Source organism: Hippoglossus stenolepis, chromosome 18 (assembly GCF_022539355.2).
Source record: "Hippoglossus stenolepis isolate QCI-W04-F060 chromosome 18, HSTE1.2, whole genome shotgun sequence".
Taxonomy (NCBI): domain Eukaryota; kingdom Metazoa; phylum Chordata; class Actinopteri; order Pleuronectiformes; family Pleuronectidae; genus Hippoglossus; species Hippoglossus stenolepis.
In genome coordinates, this window is record NC_061500.1 from 695,044 (window position 1) to 707,928 (window position 12,885).

The following is a 12,885-nucleotide window of genomic DNA, read 5'->3' on the forward strand; positions in this document are numbered from 1 at the left end:
CAATAAAAATATCCAGTTTGAATTATTTAATTGAATGAAAAACAACTTATTTGAACAAAAAGCACTTTTTCTGTCTGATGTGATGAACGATAAGTAATCTTTATATTCCCTAGTTTTCACTTTACACTTCACCGAACCTGAAATACACATAATATATGTGATAATATTGTGGGAAGTCAAAATTTTCACAGTTTCTTCTAGATTTTTTCTTTGTATATTGTTAATATAAGTTTGACATGTTCAACATATTAAACTTCCTGTTGTGTTCAACTCAAATCACGTTTGGTGAAATTAGTGATACATCCTTTCATCTTTGGAATCAAACACATAATAATTTGTCTCTTATGTGAATTTAAAAGATCCAGTTGTAGTGTCATGTATCAAATCAAGTTTGTTCATGCAGAAAAATACAATAAAACATAGTAGTAATAAAATCCTAAGACATAATACAATAATCTTGTTCAACAATATCAAAGTTATGTCAATAAACTGAATGACCCCATGCAGTCACATCTTTCTATCATATTTATATTTATATATTCATGTTTACTCAGTGCCTGCTGGTGCTATAAGATCATTTTCACATTTTTCCACACATTCTTTTCACCAGAATTAATGATAGTAATGATCAGAGTTAATGTAAAACTGCTGTTAAATAGACTCAGTAAGTTAGTTTAACATTTAGTTAACATGTGTTAATTATTCTGTTGAAATCTTCCCAGCCAGTCATTTTAAAGCCTCAAGTTACTGTAAAACATACAAAGCTTATTAATGATTGGTGATAAATAACCAAAAAGTATTTCTAATATATAAAACATTTAAACAAATACATTACAAAGCCTGAATCAATGAGCAGAAACCTTAACTCTCCACACGATAAGCCCCAAATGTGGACTTTTCGATCAGTTCGTAGCCAGCTTCAATCCACACGCTCACGTGATCTCCCTCCGAAAGGTCAAAGAGCTGTCCCACGTACACGCTCCTGAACCCCACCGGAGGACACATGAGTCCGTCCTGGGACTCGGCGAGGGTCGTGTGCTTGATGTAAGATTGGCTCCATCGGGACAGCCTCAGATGGAACTCGTTGAACGATGCAGCTCCCAAATCATTGCGACAACTCAAGGAAGTCCCTATGTAGATGAAGTAGACGCCGTCCTCAGGAATAACGATGGCTTTTGTCTTATTGTTGTCTTGATTATCTGAGGAAAAGTTCGGAACCCACAAGAGCTGCTTCCCCTCAGTCTTGGTCTTTTCAAATATACAACCTGCAGGACGAGGAAGAAACAGAAAATCATTCAGCGTTTGACACAGCTGTCGACACGACGGCTCCGAAAGTGAAGCAAAAACATCTCCATCGCCCCCTGGTGGCTGAATGTTCATAATCTGGTGACAGCGGTTGTTCAGATACAGTTGTCTCACAGATCTTTGAATATGTGAGTGGTGCAGTAATTCATCACGTCTCTTACATCTGGTCTCTACGTGCAGGCAGATCTTCACTGAACCTTCACATGATGGTGAATCACCCTCGCTTGTTGTGCAATGTGGTTGTGGAGGTTCCCAGTTTTACGAAGTCAGTTGTGACCTCAACATTTAGATTATTAACACATTTTAAAGAGTAGTGAAAGTGGCCAACGCTCCCTAACGCCCAACCAGCCGCCTCAGGAGCGTCAGTATCTTCTCTAACTTTACTACAGAGTTTGAGCTTTTAAACTTTTACATAACCTTTATAACACTCCAGAGGAAAGAAACAGTGAAACACATCATATGTGATATTTAAAGAGAAAAACTTACTGAGTTGAATGTTGAATCTTTTCTTTTCTGCAGATGGGACGTTGACCAGCGACTGGTTCACTGTCATGCAGCACAAACATGACGATACAACATAAGATTAAATGCAATATGAAATCGGTTCAAAATACTTAAATCCATGTATTTGATAAAAGATGAAGTGAAGGGGCGTACCTGCAGCGTGCAGGCTCTGCTGAAGGGGGGCGGCTGCCCTTTGCTCACCTGAGCTCTAAAAACAGAGCAGAACACATTTATAATAAATTAGTAAACTGCAGCTTTCTAAACACTGAGCGATGAATTAACATAAGAACAGAAGAAGAATTAAAGTTTGCTAAAGATTCAAATCAGAATAGGAAACACAGACTCCTCACAAAACACCAAAGTGCAGTTCAATCTAAGTCAAATCCGATCCATCGAGACACGTTTCTCATGTTCTGTTGAGCTTTGGTGTTTTTGGTTGGTGATGTTTTTCCTGAACTATGGACACAGATCACGCAGAGAGCTGAGAGTTATCTGTGCAAACAGGAGAAGTGAATCAATGCTGTCATGAGGGTCAGGGTCACAGGCAGAACAGGAGGAGACCAAGTTGCTCAACAGATTTGATCGAATCCAGCTGAATGACAGAGAAACGTTCAGCTGCTCGTTCATGAGAGAAACGTGAACGTGTCTTTACAGCAGAGAGAAAGTCAAATGAACGAGGATGATGTTTGGATAAGAGCTCAGGTTGCATCTTAGTGTTTCTAAAACTAGACTTTACTCAGGGTGAAGTTTTATAGGTCACAGCACGCTTCGCCTCTCTGGGAAACATTCTGACTTTGTTCAGTTCGTTTACTTGTCCTCATATTTCAGAATAATCTCTCAGTGGGTTTCACATCCTCCCTGGATCAGAGACAAAACTCTCAGAGAAAACTATGCACATGAGGAAGAAGTTCAGGAACTCACTTGTTGTTCTCTTTTCCTTAGCTCAGCACAGATGGTGAAGATGTAAAGTGCTGAACAGCAGAGGAACAGCAGCAGGGTGATGAGCCTGAGGCGCGTTTCCTGTTGCTTCATGTCCCGGCAGTGTTCGATGAGGATGCACACGGGCTCGTCCGAGCCAATACCCATCTCCTGCTCCCCGCAGGAGGCCTCAGCTGGCAGCACCTTCAGTTTATGTGCCATGGCAGCAGCAGGTCTCTCTCCAGGCAGCTGTGAACAGGCTGCTCTTTATAATCATGATAGATGCAGTCATATATCAGCAGCCGCCTACACCTCGGTCCTCTGTGGAGTTGCCTCATCTGTCCATGTGTGTGGAGGGAGAGAGGAGGAGGAGGAGCAGTGACTGGGTTTGTGAACAAATCATGTGACTGTGGAGACGCCTCTCGTGCATTATCATTACATTCCAATCGCTGAACTAAAAATAAATCTGATGTCATAGAAAATCCCAGAACCCAAAACACATTTAACTCGTCAAAACATTTGTGTGGAGTGGAATTATATCTGGAGATCTCTGATCGGTTTTCCTGATGCAGGACAAATACAGTATGTTGTGTTATTACAGTGCTGTTGGGAAAGTTTTGACTTTGTGGACAAATCAAGAAGAGATCCGAGACAGAGATGAGTTTGGGCAAAGTTTTTTTTGCCAATTCATAGCAACAAGCTGTAAACACAACACTGACACTGACATCATCCTAATGTAAAACTGAGACACAGACGAGCTCAGCCCTCCGCTGAAAATCACACTGGTCAAGACCGGTCCTCGTCATCAAGATCCATTCCAGATGTGTAACAACTTTGTTGTTTTGCATATAAATAATAAACCAAGCAATCAACCAACAGGGATGAACATAAACCTCTGTGGTGGTAAGAAATCATTTGAGTAGTGTCTGCGTAATCCTGCTCGACCAAAGCAGATGGAATGTGGTTGTGGTGGAAGCTCGACTCAAAGAGAAACATCTTCACATCTACAAGACTGAGAGGAATCTGGAGCAGATGGACACACACACACTTCTGCTGTGGTTTTAATTATATGTGAGGGGGGGGGGGTAGTTTTCATCATATCACAGGACACTGGCTGTTTGAGTTTTAGCCACTGGGAAGATATGAAGGGAAACACTCTTAGAACTGGGTCAGGACGTAAATTCATTTTCTTCTTGACGTTTGTACACTGAAAAAAGTTTGGAGTGACATTTCCTTAGCAGAAGCTAGGTAACAATTCTCACTCAGAAATTCTTTGTAATTTTTACTGGAGAAATCCTCAAGTAAAGTTTACTTACTATTAAGACTTGGTAGTTAAACAATACTTAAGTAGATTTTACTGGCAATTTTAACCCTTAGGTATAAAATATACTCACATTTTGCTAGTAAATTGTACTTAAACTAAGTTTGTATCTAATTTTGAAAATATTTAAATTAACTAACTTTTATTTACTTTATATCCAGACATTTCTGAGTAATATTTACATATTATTTGATATACTTTACAGCACTATTATACTATGGATTTATTGCATTTTTAACATGAGCTACTTTTGCCAATACGATTGTTTTAACGTAAGACTTCTATAAAACATGAAATAACAGATGTTTTTACAGAAACAGCAGCTCGTATTCCCCCTTCAACACTGATGTAAGAAGTTGCTCTTTACACATACAATCTGGTGGGCATTAAAACAGACTTTCATTTGAAACACTTAGTCAGACTAAAACATTTTCAAATAGGACATGTGACCTTTCTGATGCATTTGACCTCTGAAACAGTTTGATAGGATTATTCCATGTGTGGCTGAGGTTCTTCTCTGTAGTCAGTGTATTAGCTGCAGTAGATGGCGGTCAGCACATCGCCAGTCAGAAGGAGCAGAGACGGGCACCGGCACAGGAGCCAAGTAATGACCTGCTCTGGGTGGGGTCAGCAACAAACGCATTTTAGACATTTAAAAAAGGTGCCAGCCTAGATCCTTAGTTTGTTTGTGTTATTGTGTGACTTCAGTGTTTTAGGGACAGTTGATTCCCAAAGTCACAATAACACAAAGAAAAATACGTGATTTCTCCGAAGGCGTTTAGTTGGTCTTTGAACTTGCTGAACGTGGCACATCATTGCTTAGCTTTCATGCTGTTTCTCCAGCGAATCCACTGACTATCGATAAGGACCTCATACAATCACACATCAAATAATCCAAACTAACCCTTTAAGGCCTTTAAGTATGTATATTTCAGCTAGCCTGCAATGCTTGCATATTTTGTAACCACTGCCATAACAAAAACTTTTTAACAATTTCAAGAGCTTTCAGAAAATCACTCAGACAGTCTGACTAAACAGACAAATGTGTACATCTGCAGAGATTCCATTTTCAATGAAGTATCACTGTAAAGTGCAATAGCTTTGTAAGAAATACAGAATAGAAATGCAGTAAGTTAATTCCCAACAAATTCGGTTCTTAGGCCTTTGAGCAAAAGGTCGACATTTGCGACAGTCATCCAGAACCTGTTTTCCCTTGTGATGACCGACGTGGTCGGGGGGGTTGTGGCCTTCCTGTGCTGCATTTCCTGCAGATCTTAAAGTCATGATGAGAGACGTCCTCTTTGGCTTCCTTGCTGAAATGATGTCAAAAACATTTGAAATCAGAACTTAGAAGACTATGGACTATGGACTGTTTTTAACTATTGACTATACCAATCAAATAGTTGTTAGGCAACTTTTTGATTGGTACTGTATCTTAAATGTCAATTGTAGTAAATATCTAATTGAAGAATGCAAATTAATAAAAAGAACATTTTTAAACCACACAAAGGGATATGAGTGGTTTGCCTATAAAGTATTTGTCCGGAGATAAGAGTAAGTCTTAGGTTTTTATTATGGTCAGAATAATCATCACAGATGGACCTGGCCGTTCCTCTCCAGTTCCTCTCCAGTTCCTCTCCAGTTCCTCCCCAGTTCCTCTCCAGTTCCTCCCCAGTTCCTCTCCAGTTCCTCCCCAGTTCCTCTCCAGTTCCTCTCCAGACGCTCCATGTTGCTCCATTAAGCAGCGGATGATGACGTCTCTTCTCCCTTTGATATGTTTCTGTTCGAGAGACAGAACATCGTATAAGTGCATATACATTCACAATGGGTAGAGAGCGAGCAAGCTAAGCTAATGCTAGCAAAGTAGTCTGTGGCCTACTCACACACTGACTTTAGCAGATGAGCTAACATGAATGTACAAAGTAAATTAAGCATAAAACCTACTCCAGTGGCTTCACATCCACGAACTGTCTCATCAAATGAGTTATAAAAGCATCCAGGTGCTGTCTGTCCTCCTGGGTCGGTACTGTCTGTCCTCCTGGGTCAGTGCTGTCTGTCCTCCGGGGTCAGTGCTGTCTGTCCTCCGGGGTCAGGTGCTGTCTGTCCTCCCGGGTCAGTGCTGTCTGTCCTCCTGGGTCAGTGCTGTCTGTCCTCCTGGGTCAGTGCTGTCTGTCCTCCCGGGGCAGTGCTGTCTGTCCTCCGGGGTCAGTGCTGTCTGTCCTCCTGGGTCAGTGCTGTCTGTCCTCCGGGGTCAGTGCTGTCTGTCCTCCTGGGTCAGTGCTGTCTGTCCTCCTGGGTCAGTGCTGTCTGTCCTCCCGGGTCAGTGCTGTCTGTCCTCCCGGGTCAGTGCTGCTGCTCTGGTCAGTGTCTCACCTACTGTGTGAAAGGACACTAACTGTCCTCTGACGTCACTGGCTGAGCAGGAAGAGGTTTTGAATTTCACTCAGTTACCAAAGTGAACTTTCCTTCCGTGTGTCGGGTCGTGCAGTCGATACAGAAGGGTAGTAAATATTACTTGGCGTGAATGATACAAATTACTTATCAAAATGATGATTTATAATTACCAACAAACTTCAAGTAGCAGATTAAATAACACACAGCATTTTGAAGTAAAAGCACTTAAATAATATTTTATTGTAGAATTTAAACAAACAAGCCACGTAAACATTACAGGGCCAAAAAAGTGTAGTAGAAAAAATAACTAAGTGTGGCTGAAACCTATGTTATAGTTGAAAAGTAAGTTTCATGATCTGTATCTGGATACATATACAACCTGTCCAAATACTTTATGACCTGGACTGTTTTATGGTCTGAACTGTGTATGACCTGGAAACTGTCAGACCCTTTTTATTTACTCTCCACAGAACTGAATGTATGTCTGCTTATCTCCAAAAGAAACACATGTGAATCAGGTTCCTGTGTTTAGAGTCCTCTCTCTCCTGGACATGATGCTGAGTTGTATTTGCATTGTGTCAGGCAACTCACCCAAAGAGAGAACGTCTTTAGGGCACTATGATTCATGTTGGTCAGGCAGGATATTTGAAGGTGTATTAAAGAGACGAATTGAGAAATTACTATTGGTTATATCATATAGGGGATATTACAATATTTTGAGGATATTAATATTACTGAGTTTCCTATTTGCTCCTTACGAAAGCGTTTTGGAGATTAATTAAAGACTTAAGGTAACTAAAACTTAACATAATTTTTTTAAATATGGGTAAAAGTAACAGTAAAGAAAAATGTGATGATTTGGATAATGGAACTGATCTGAGTAGTCCTAATATGAACTTCATGCGAAGGAACTATGGTGACACAGCACTAAGCCAGGTACGAGTGTGGATGACAGAATGTGGGTTTCCAGAGGGGGGGAGTTTTAGTATAAGACAATAAAACAGCTGAGACTGAAGCTGGAGGAGAAAGAAAAAGTAAGTCAGGCCAGAAAGGAAAACATACATTTCAGGCAGATTGGAAGGGATGTGGAATTTGGTTAGAAGAAGCGCAACGTAGGGACAAAAAACAAACACTGGCAGGGACAGATAACTCCTCACAAGTGTCTCAGTGTGTCAAAATGCAGGTTTCCGACCTCGACTCTGTCCCGCCAAGAAGACGACAACCAGACCAACCCCAAGCTGCACCACAACGGATGTTCCACAGGCCGGAGCCCAAGCTCCACCACCTCCTCCACCATAAAACATTCCAGAACCGCAACGCCTTTCTCCACCTCACACCAGATGAGGCAGACAACACGGACCGGGACAGGATCCGGCCCACAATGTTTTGTGCCTCCCGATGGTTGAAGTGGCAGGACCACATGGACTTGCCATACTTGTTCACAGGCCGTGGACAACCAGCGACATCCAAGCAGCAATGAGTCACCTCCCTTCCCCATCAAATGCAGGGGGAGTGAAGTTTGCAGAGGAGCTGCTCGTCTTCTGCAGAGAATTCCGCCCCACAAGCTTTGAACTGAGACGATTGCTTATGGCTAAAATGGGTAATGGATGGGCAAAGATAGCAGGAGGATATCCACAACAAGACCTTAGGATGGTACATCCAGACTGGGATAACGCAGTGTATATGAATGCCATTAATAATCTGTGTAGACGCACTGAAGCTGCATTCCCAGTGCGAATGGACAAAGATTTCAGCGTGTAAACAAGAAGAAGATGAGTCAGTTCACAACTACTTGACTCGCTTAACCGAAGCTCACAACACTCACAGTGGGTTGGCTCCACCTGCTGACATTAACATACCAGACATAACACCATGGGAAGCCCACCTGAGAAATAGTTTCATAAACGGCCTAAGACTTGATGTTGCCAGCCTGTTAAAACACACATGCATCCAGTGGGACTCTGGAAAACTCAGCTTGATAGAAGCACATGCAGTTCATGCGGAGAAGCTAATCAGAGAAAAGAAGAAGAAAGACAAAAGAGAGACTGATCTGCATAAGGCCACACTGACCATGTTCACAGGTACACCTCGCGGGTGCTCTAGAGGCCGAGGGCGCGGACGGAATAGAGGAGGATTTCAAGGAAGGAGGGGAGACCGAATGTGGAGTGTTGATCCGGACATTTGTTTTCTCTGTGGAGAGAAGGGACATTGGGCAGAGATTGTCCGAGGAAACATTAACTTTACAAGTCTGATGGAACCGAGGCTGGGATGGAGGAGAGGGAGGAACCAGCATCTTTGGACACAGAACGAGACCGTGAGGAACACCTCACACATCTGGAGGGTGAATGCACCACACCAACACAAACACTTATCACAGAAGTAATTGATTTTTTAGAAAAGAAAGACAAACTACTGATAGAAACATATGTTAAGTATCAATCAGATGCTTGTGTTCATATGCCAACGCACTCACTCACAGTGCTAGGGAAAGAGATTCGATTCCTTGTAGATTCAGGAGCAACACATTCAGCCATCAAGAGTGATATGTTTGACACACATCCTAAAATGAGTGGACGAGTTGTTAGATCTGTGGGTGCTTCAGGAAGCACCGTGGTTGAAAAATTCACGACTCCCTTAATATGTAGCGATAGTGGCACAGGAAAATTCAAGTGTTCATTTTTGCTATCCTCATGTTGTCCAATTAATTTGATGGGAAGAGATGTAATGTGTCTTTTGGGCATTTCTCTGGTTTCCACCCCATCAGGAGTCGTAGTGGTCCGAACGGCTGATCTGGATCCACCACAGATTTACACGTGCATTAAGTGTAATGCTGATTCATTGTTATATGCGTATGAGTGGAAGTGGAGTGGAGTTCATCTGTTGTCACATCCATCAACACTGATCTAGTGGATAAGGCACATTCAGTCACACTAAGAACAGACACCAGTATCTGCATCCAGAAGATTTACACTGCACTGCACTCAAACACCAAGGGAGAGATGCAGGATTTGAGAAAAGATGGTTTAGAGAAAGTTGTGTGTGAGAGAAGTTAACACTAAGTTGTATTTTCTGGAATGAACATAGATTTGCTGTTTCTGTAATTTTGTAATTCTGTAAAGCCAGAAAATAAGTCACCCTCTCAGTTCCTTCGCAGATGTTCAGAGGCTGCTTCCTGTTTTGACGTTCCTGATTCACACCCACATGTCTGTCTCACTGTCGAAACACAAAAATGATGAATGGCAAGACTTGGGACCGTGGATAAAAAAATGTGTCAATGCTGACGTTTGGGAAAAGACATCAGATCCTGTGGTTCAGTAGAATCCATTTTTGAAAGTGTATAGAAAACGATTTACATCTGTTGTTCACAGATTCAGAACTGTTCAACTGGTACCAGACACACACACAGACGCCCAATATGCACATGCACATTTACATGATACAAACAACATTTCAGAAACACACCCAGCTCTACAGGATGTCCCTAAGACACTTTGGGCTCAAGGTAATCATGATGTGGGTTTAATTCGAAACATGAAACCTGTAGTCATCAAACCAAAATCTGACTACAGACCACATCAATCACAATATCCACTGAGACAGGAAGCCATCGATGGTATTACCCCAGTTCTCAACTCTCTATTGAGGGCAGGTGGGATTGTTCCTTGCAAGGATTCACCGGTGCACACTCCGATTTTTCCGGTAAAGAAAGTTCGTGATGAATCACAACCTGATGAGTGGCGATTTGATCAAGATTTGAAAGTTGTCAACGCCGCAGTACTCCGTCGGTTCCAAATCCTTAAACGATCCTTTCCCAAGTTCTGCCGGATAGTAACTGGTTCTCTGTTGTTGATCTGCCAAATGCATTCTTCAGCGTTCAAATTGATGAAGACAGACAATACTGGTTTGCATTTGAGTTCAACAGAGACAGTTATAGATTCACACGCCTGTGTCAGGGCTATTGTGAATCACCGACCATTTACAACCAGGCACTAAGAGAAAGCTTGAGCTCATTAGAGATAACACCAGGAAGTGCACTTTTACAATATGTTGACGATTTAATGATTTGTGCTCCAACTAAAGAACAATGTGAAAAGGATTCTGTGGCTCAAATTAAAACATCCAGCTGCAGAAGGACATAAGGCAAGCCGGAAAAACTGCAGTTTGTAAAAGAACAAGTTTCATTTTTAGGGCATGTGATCACAGCGGAGGGCAAATCCCCCCCCCTCAGAGAGTAACAGCAATTCAAAATATTCCAAAACCTGTCACAAAGAAACAAGTCATGTCATTCCTGGGAGTGTGTTTTTATTGTAGATCATTTCTTCCTAACTATGCCGTCCTCGAGGAGCCCTCAGCGCAATCGCACACGGGCGAGGCCTACAAGCATATAGTGAGGTGACATGGACTGATGACACAGAGAAAGCTTTCACTGACTTGAAACTGACCTTACAATCGACCCCGACCTTAGGACTACTGAACCCTGACGACCTTTCACACAGGCAGTTGACGAGAAGGGGGGGGGGCTACATGACATCAGTGCTACTCCCAGAACATGGCAGCAAACAGAGACCTGTGGCTGCAGGCCGGCCTACTTGTCTCAGAGCTGGAGCAGCTGCAGAGAAGGCTGAGAAGGCATCCAGGGGTTTAGTAGGATACTCCCCCCCACCCTGCTGGTCCCACATGCTGTGTCTATGAGTTAGTTGGAACAAAGACATCTCATCTGTCGGCTGCACGCTGGCTTCGTCATCGTGCTGCTCTGTTGGAAATGTCTAACATCACTGTGAAATGATGTAATGTTCTAAACCCAGCTACTCTTCTTCCAACAGAAGGAGATGGTGAACAACACAACTGTGTGGTAACAGTAACTGAAGTGTGTTTCCCCAGACCAGACTTACAGGAAACACCACTGCAGAATCCAGACACTGAACTGTTTGTGGATCAGCGTCTCGCAATTCAGACACAGGAGCGAATCAAGTGTGTTTCTCTGTGGTAACAGCACATGACACATTGATCACACGACCACTTCCTGCTTCTGTCTGCACACGCAGCAGAGCTCACTGCTCTCAGTGAAGCAAGTTGGCTGAAGGGAAAACGGTGAATCTCTACACTGACAGTAGATATGCATTTGGTGTAGTACATGATTTTGGCACGATTTGGAAACACAGAGAATTCCTTACATCATCAGGCAAGCCAATTGCACATCGTGCTCTAGTGTCCCAGATGCTTGATGCTGTCCTCCTCCCCAGACAGGTTGCAGTATGTAAATGTGATGCTCACACTTCTAATAATGACCCAGTGTCACAAGGTAAGGCCGGAGCGGATGCAGAAGCGAAAGCAGCTGCTCGTCAGCCACTTCCTGCCTCACACATTCTCTGACAGGTCGGCCCCCCCACGGCTGACCTGCAGGAACTCCAACTTAGAGCCACAGCAGATGAGCGTGCACTTTGGAGGAGATGTGGCTGCACGTACACAGATGGGGTGTGGGTGGACCCTGATGACCTTGTCTGCCAAAATATCTGTTTCCCTATTATGCAAAGTTAACGCATTGGCATGAATCATGTTTCAAAAGGATCAATGTTGGCTGCAATTTCACAACACTGGTTCACAAAGGGGTTTTCTAGCTACTCTCAGAAATGTTGTCATGTATGCATCATTTGTGCTACAAGCAACATTGGTAGAGGAATGCAGGCCCACAAGCTGCACATCCTCCACCTGACAAACCGTCTACAGATGGATTTCATTGAACTAACACCAAGTGAAGGTATTGCTTGGTTGTAGTTGACATGTTTTCTAAATGGGTTGAAGTTTTCCCCACCTCTAAACAAGACACAGGTGCCGTAGCTAAAGCGTTGGTCACTGAACTTATTCCCAGATGGGGAATCCCAAGTAAAATCAGCAGTGACAACGGAACTCCATTTGTTAGTGCGGAAATTAAAACAAATAAGTATTTGGGCATTGAGACAACATTGTGCCTACCAGCCAGCCAGTGGTGGAGCGGTGGAAAGAGAAAACGGCACACTAAAAAACAAACTGGCTAAATGCTGTGAGGAAACTGGATCGTCATGGACTAAGGCTCTCCCACTGGTTCTCATGCAGATGAGAATGAGAATAAGATCAAAATATGGATTGAGTCCATATGAGATTCTGTTCGGACGTCCAGCTAACACGGGCATTGAACCTGTTAAAAGGCAATTGCCCTCAACAACTCTCTGTGATGATGAAATGTTGTTTTATTGTTCAAATCTCTCTTCTGCTTTATCTGCCATCCACAAACAGGTTAAAGACGCACTCCCTCCCCCGGCGACTGGACCCCTTCATGACCTGAAGCCCGGCGACTGGGTGGTAGTGAAAGACCTAAGACGGAAAAGTTGGCGACACAGACGCTGGACAGGACCGTTCCAGATCCTGTTAACAACCCACACGGCAGTGAAGGTCGCTGAAAGGAC

General features: G+C 42.9%; 1 protein-coding gene and 1 long non-coding RNA gene across 2 annotated transcripts; both read right to left on the reverse strand.

Annotated features, from left to right (window-relative positions):
* Positions 1 to 11: 11 nt before the first annotated feature.
* On the reverse strand, positions 12 to 3,094 carry LOC118125360. The gene is made up of 4 exons (XM_035183823.1): positions 2,731 to 3,094; positions 1,963 to 2,017; positions 1,792 to 1,851; positions 12 to 1,265 (listed from the first exon to the last, which is right to left on the reverse strand). Exons 1-4 carry the CDS (start codon positions 2,947 to 2,949, stop codon positions 862 to 864), a joined length of 738 nt encoding a protein of 245 aa, XP_035039714.1. The 5' UTR covers positions 2,950 to 3,094; the 3' UTR covers positions 12 to 861.
* A 2,509-nt stretch (positions 3,095 to 5,603) lies between these two features.
* On the reverse strand, positions 5,604 to 6,513 carry LOC124855064. The gene is made up of 2 exons (XR_007034990.1): positions 5,993 to 6,513; positions 5,604 to 5,828 (listed from the first exon to the last, which is right to left on the reverse strand). It is a non-coding gene; the product is annotated as an uncharacterized LOC124855064 (long non-coding RNA).
* Positions 6,514 to 12,885: the final 6,372 nt, after the last annotated feature.

Bases quoted from the DNA above. Each gene is read 5' to 3' on its own strand.
- LOC118125360 (XM_035183823.1), bottom strand. From the start codon at position 2,949: ATGGCACATAAACTGAAGGTGCTGCCAGCTGAGGCCTCCTGCGGGGAG. The intron at 2,018-2,730 runs GTGAGTTCCTGA...CTCTGTTTTTAG, and splicing joins TAAGGAAAAGAGAACAACAA to AGCTCAGGTGAGCAAAGGGC. The intron at 1,852-1,962 runs GTACGCCCCTTC...GCTGCATGACAG, and splicing joins GCAGAGCCTGCACGCTGCAG to TGAACCAGTCGCTGGTCAAC.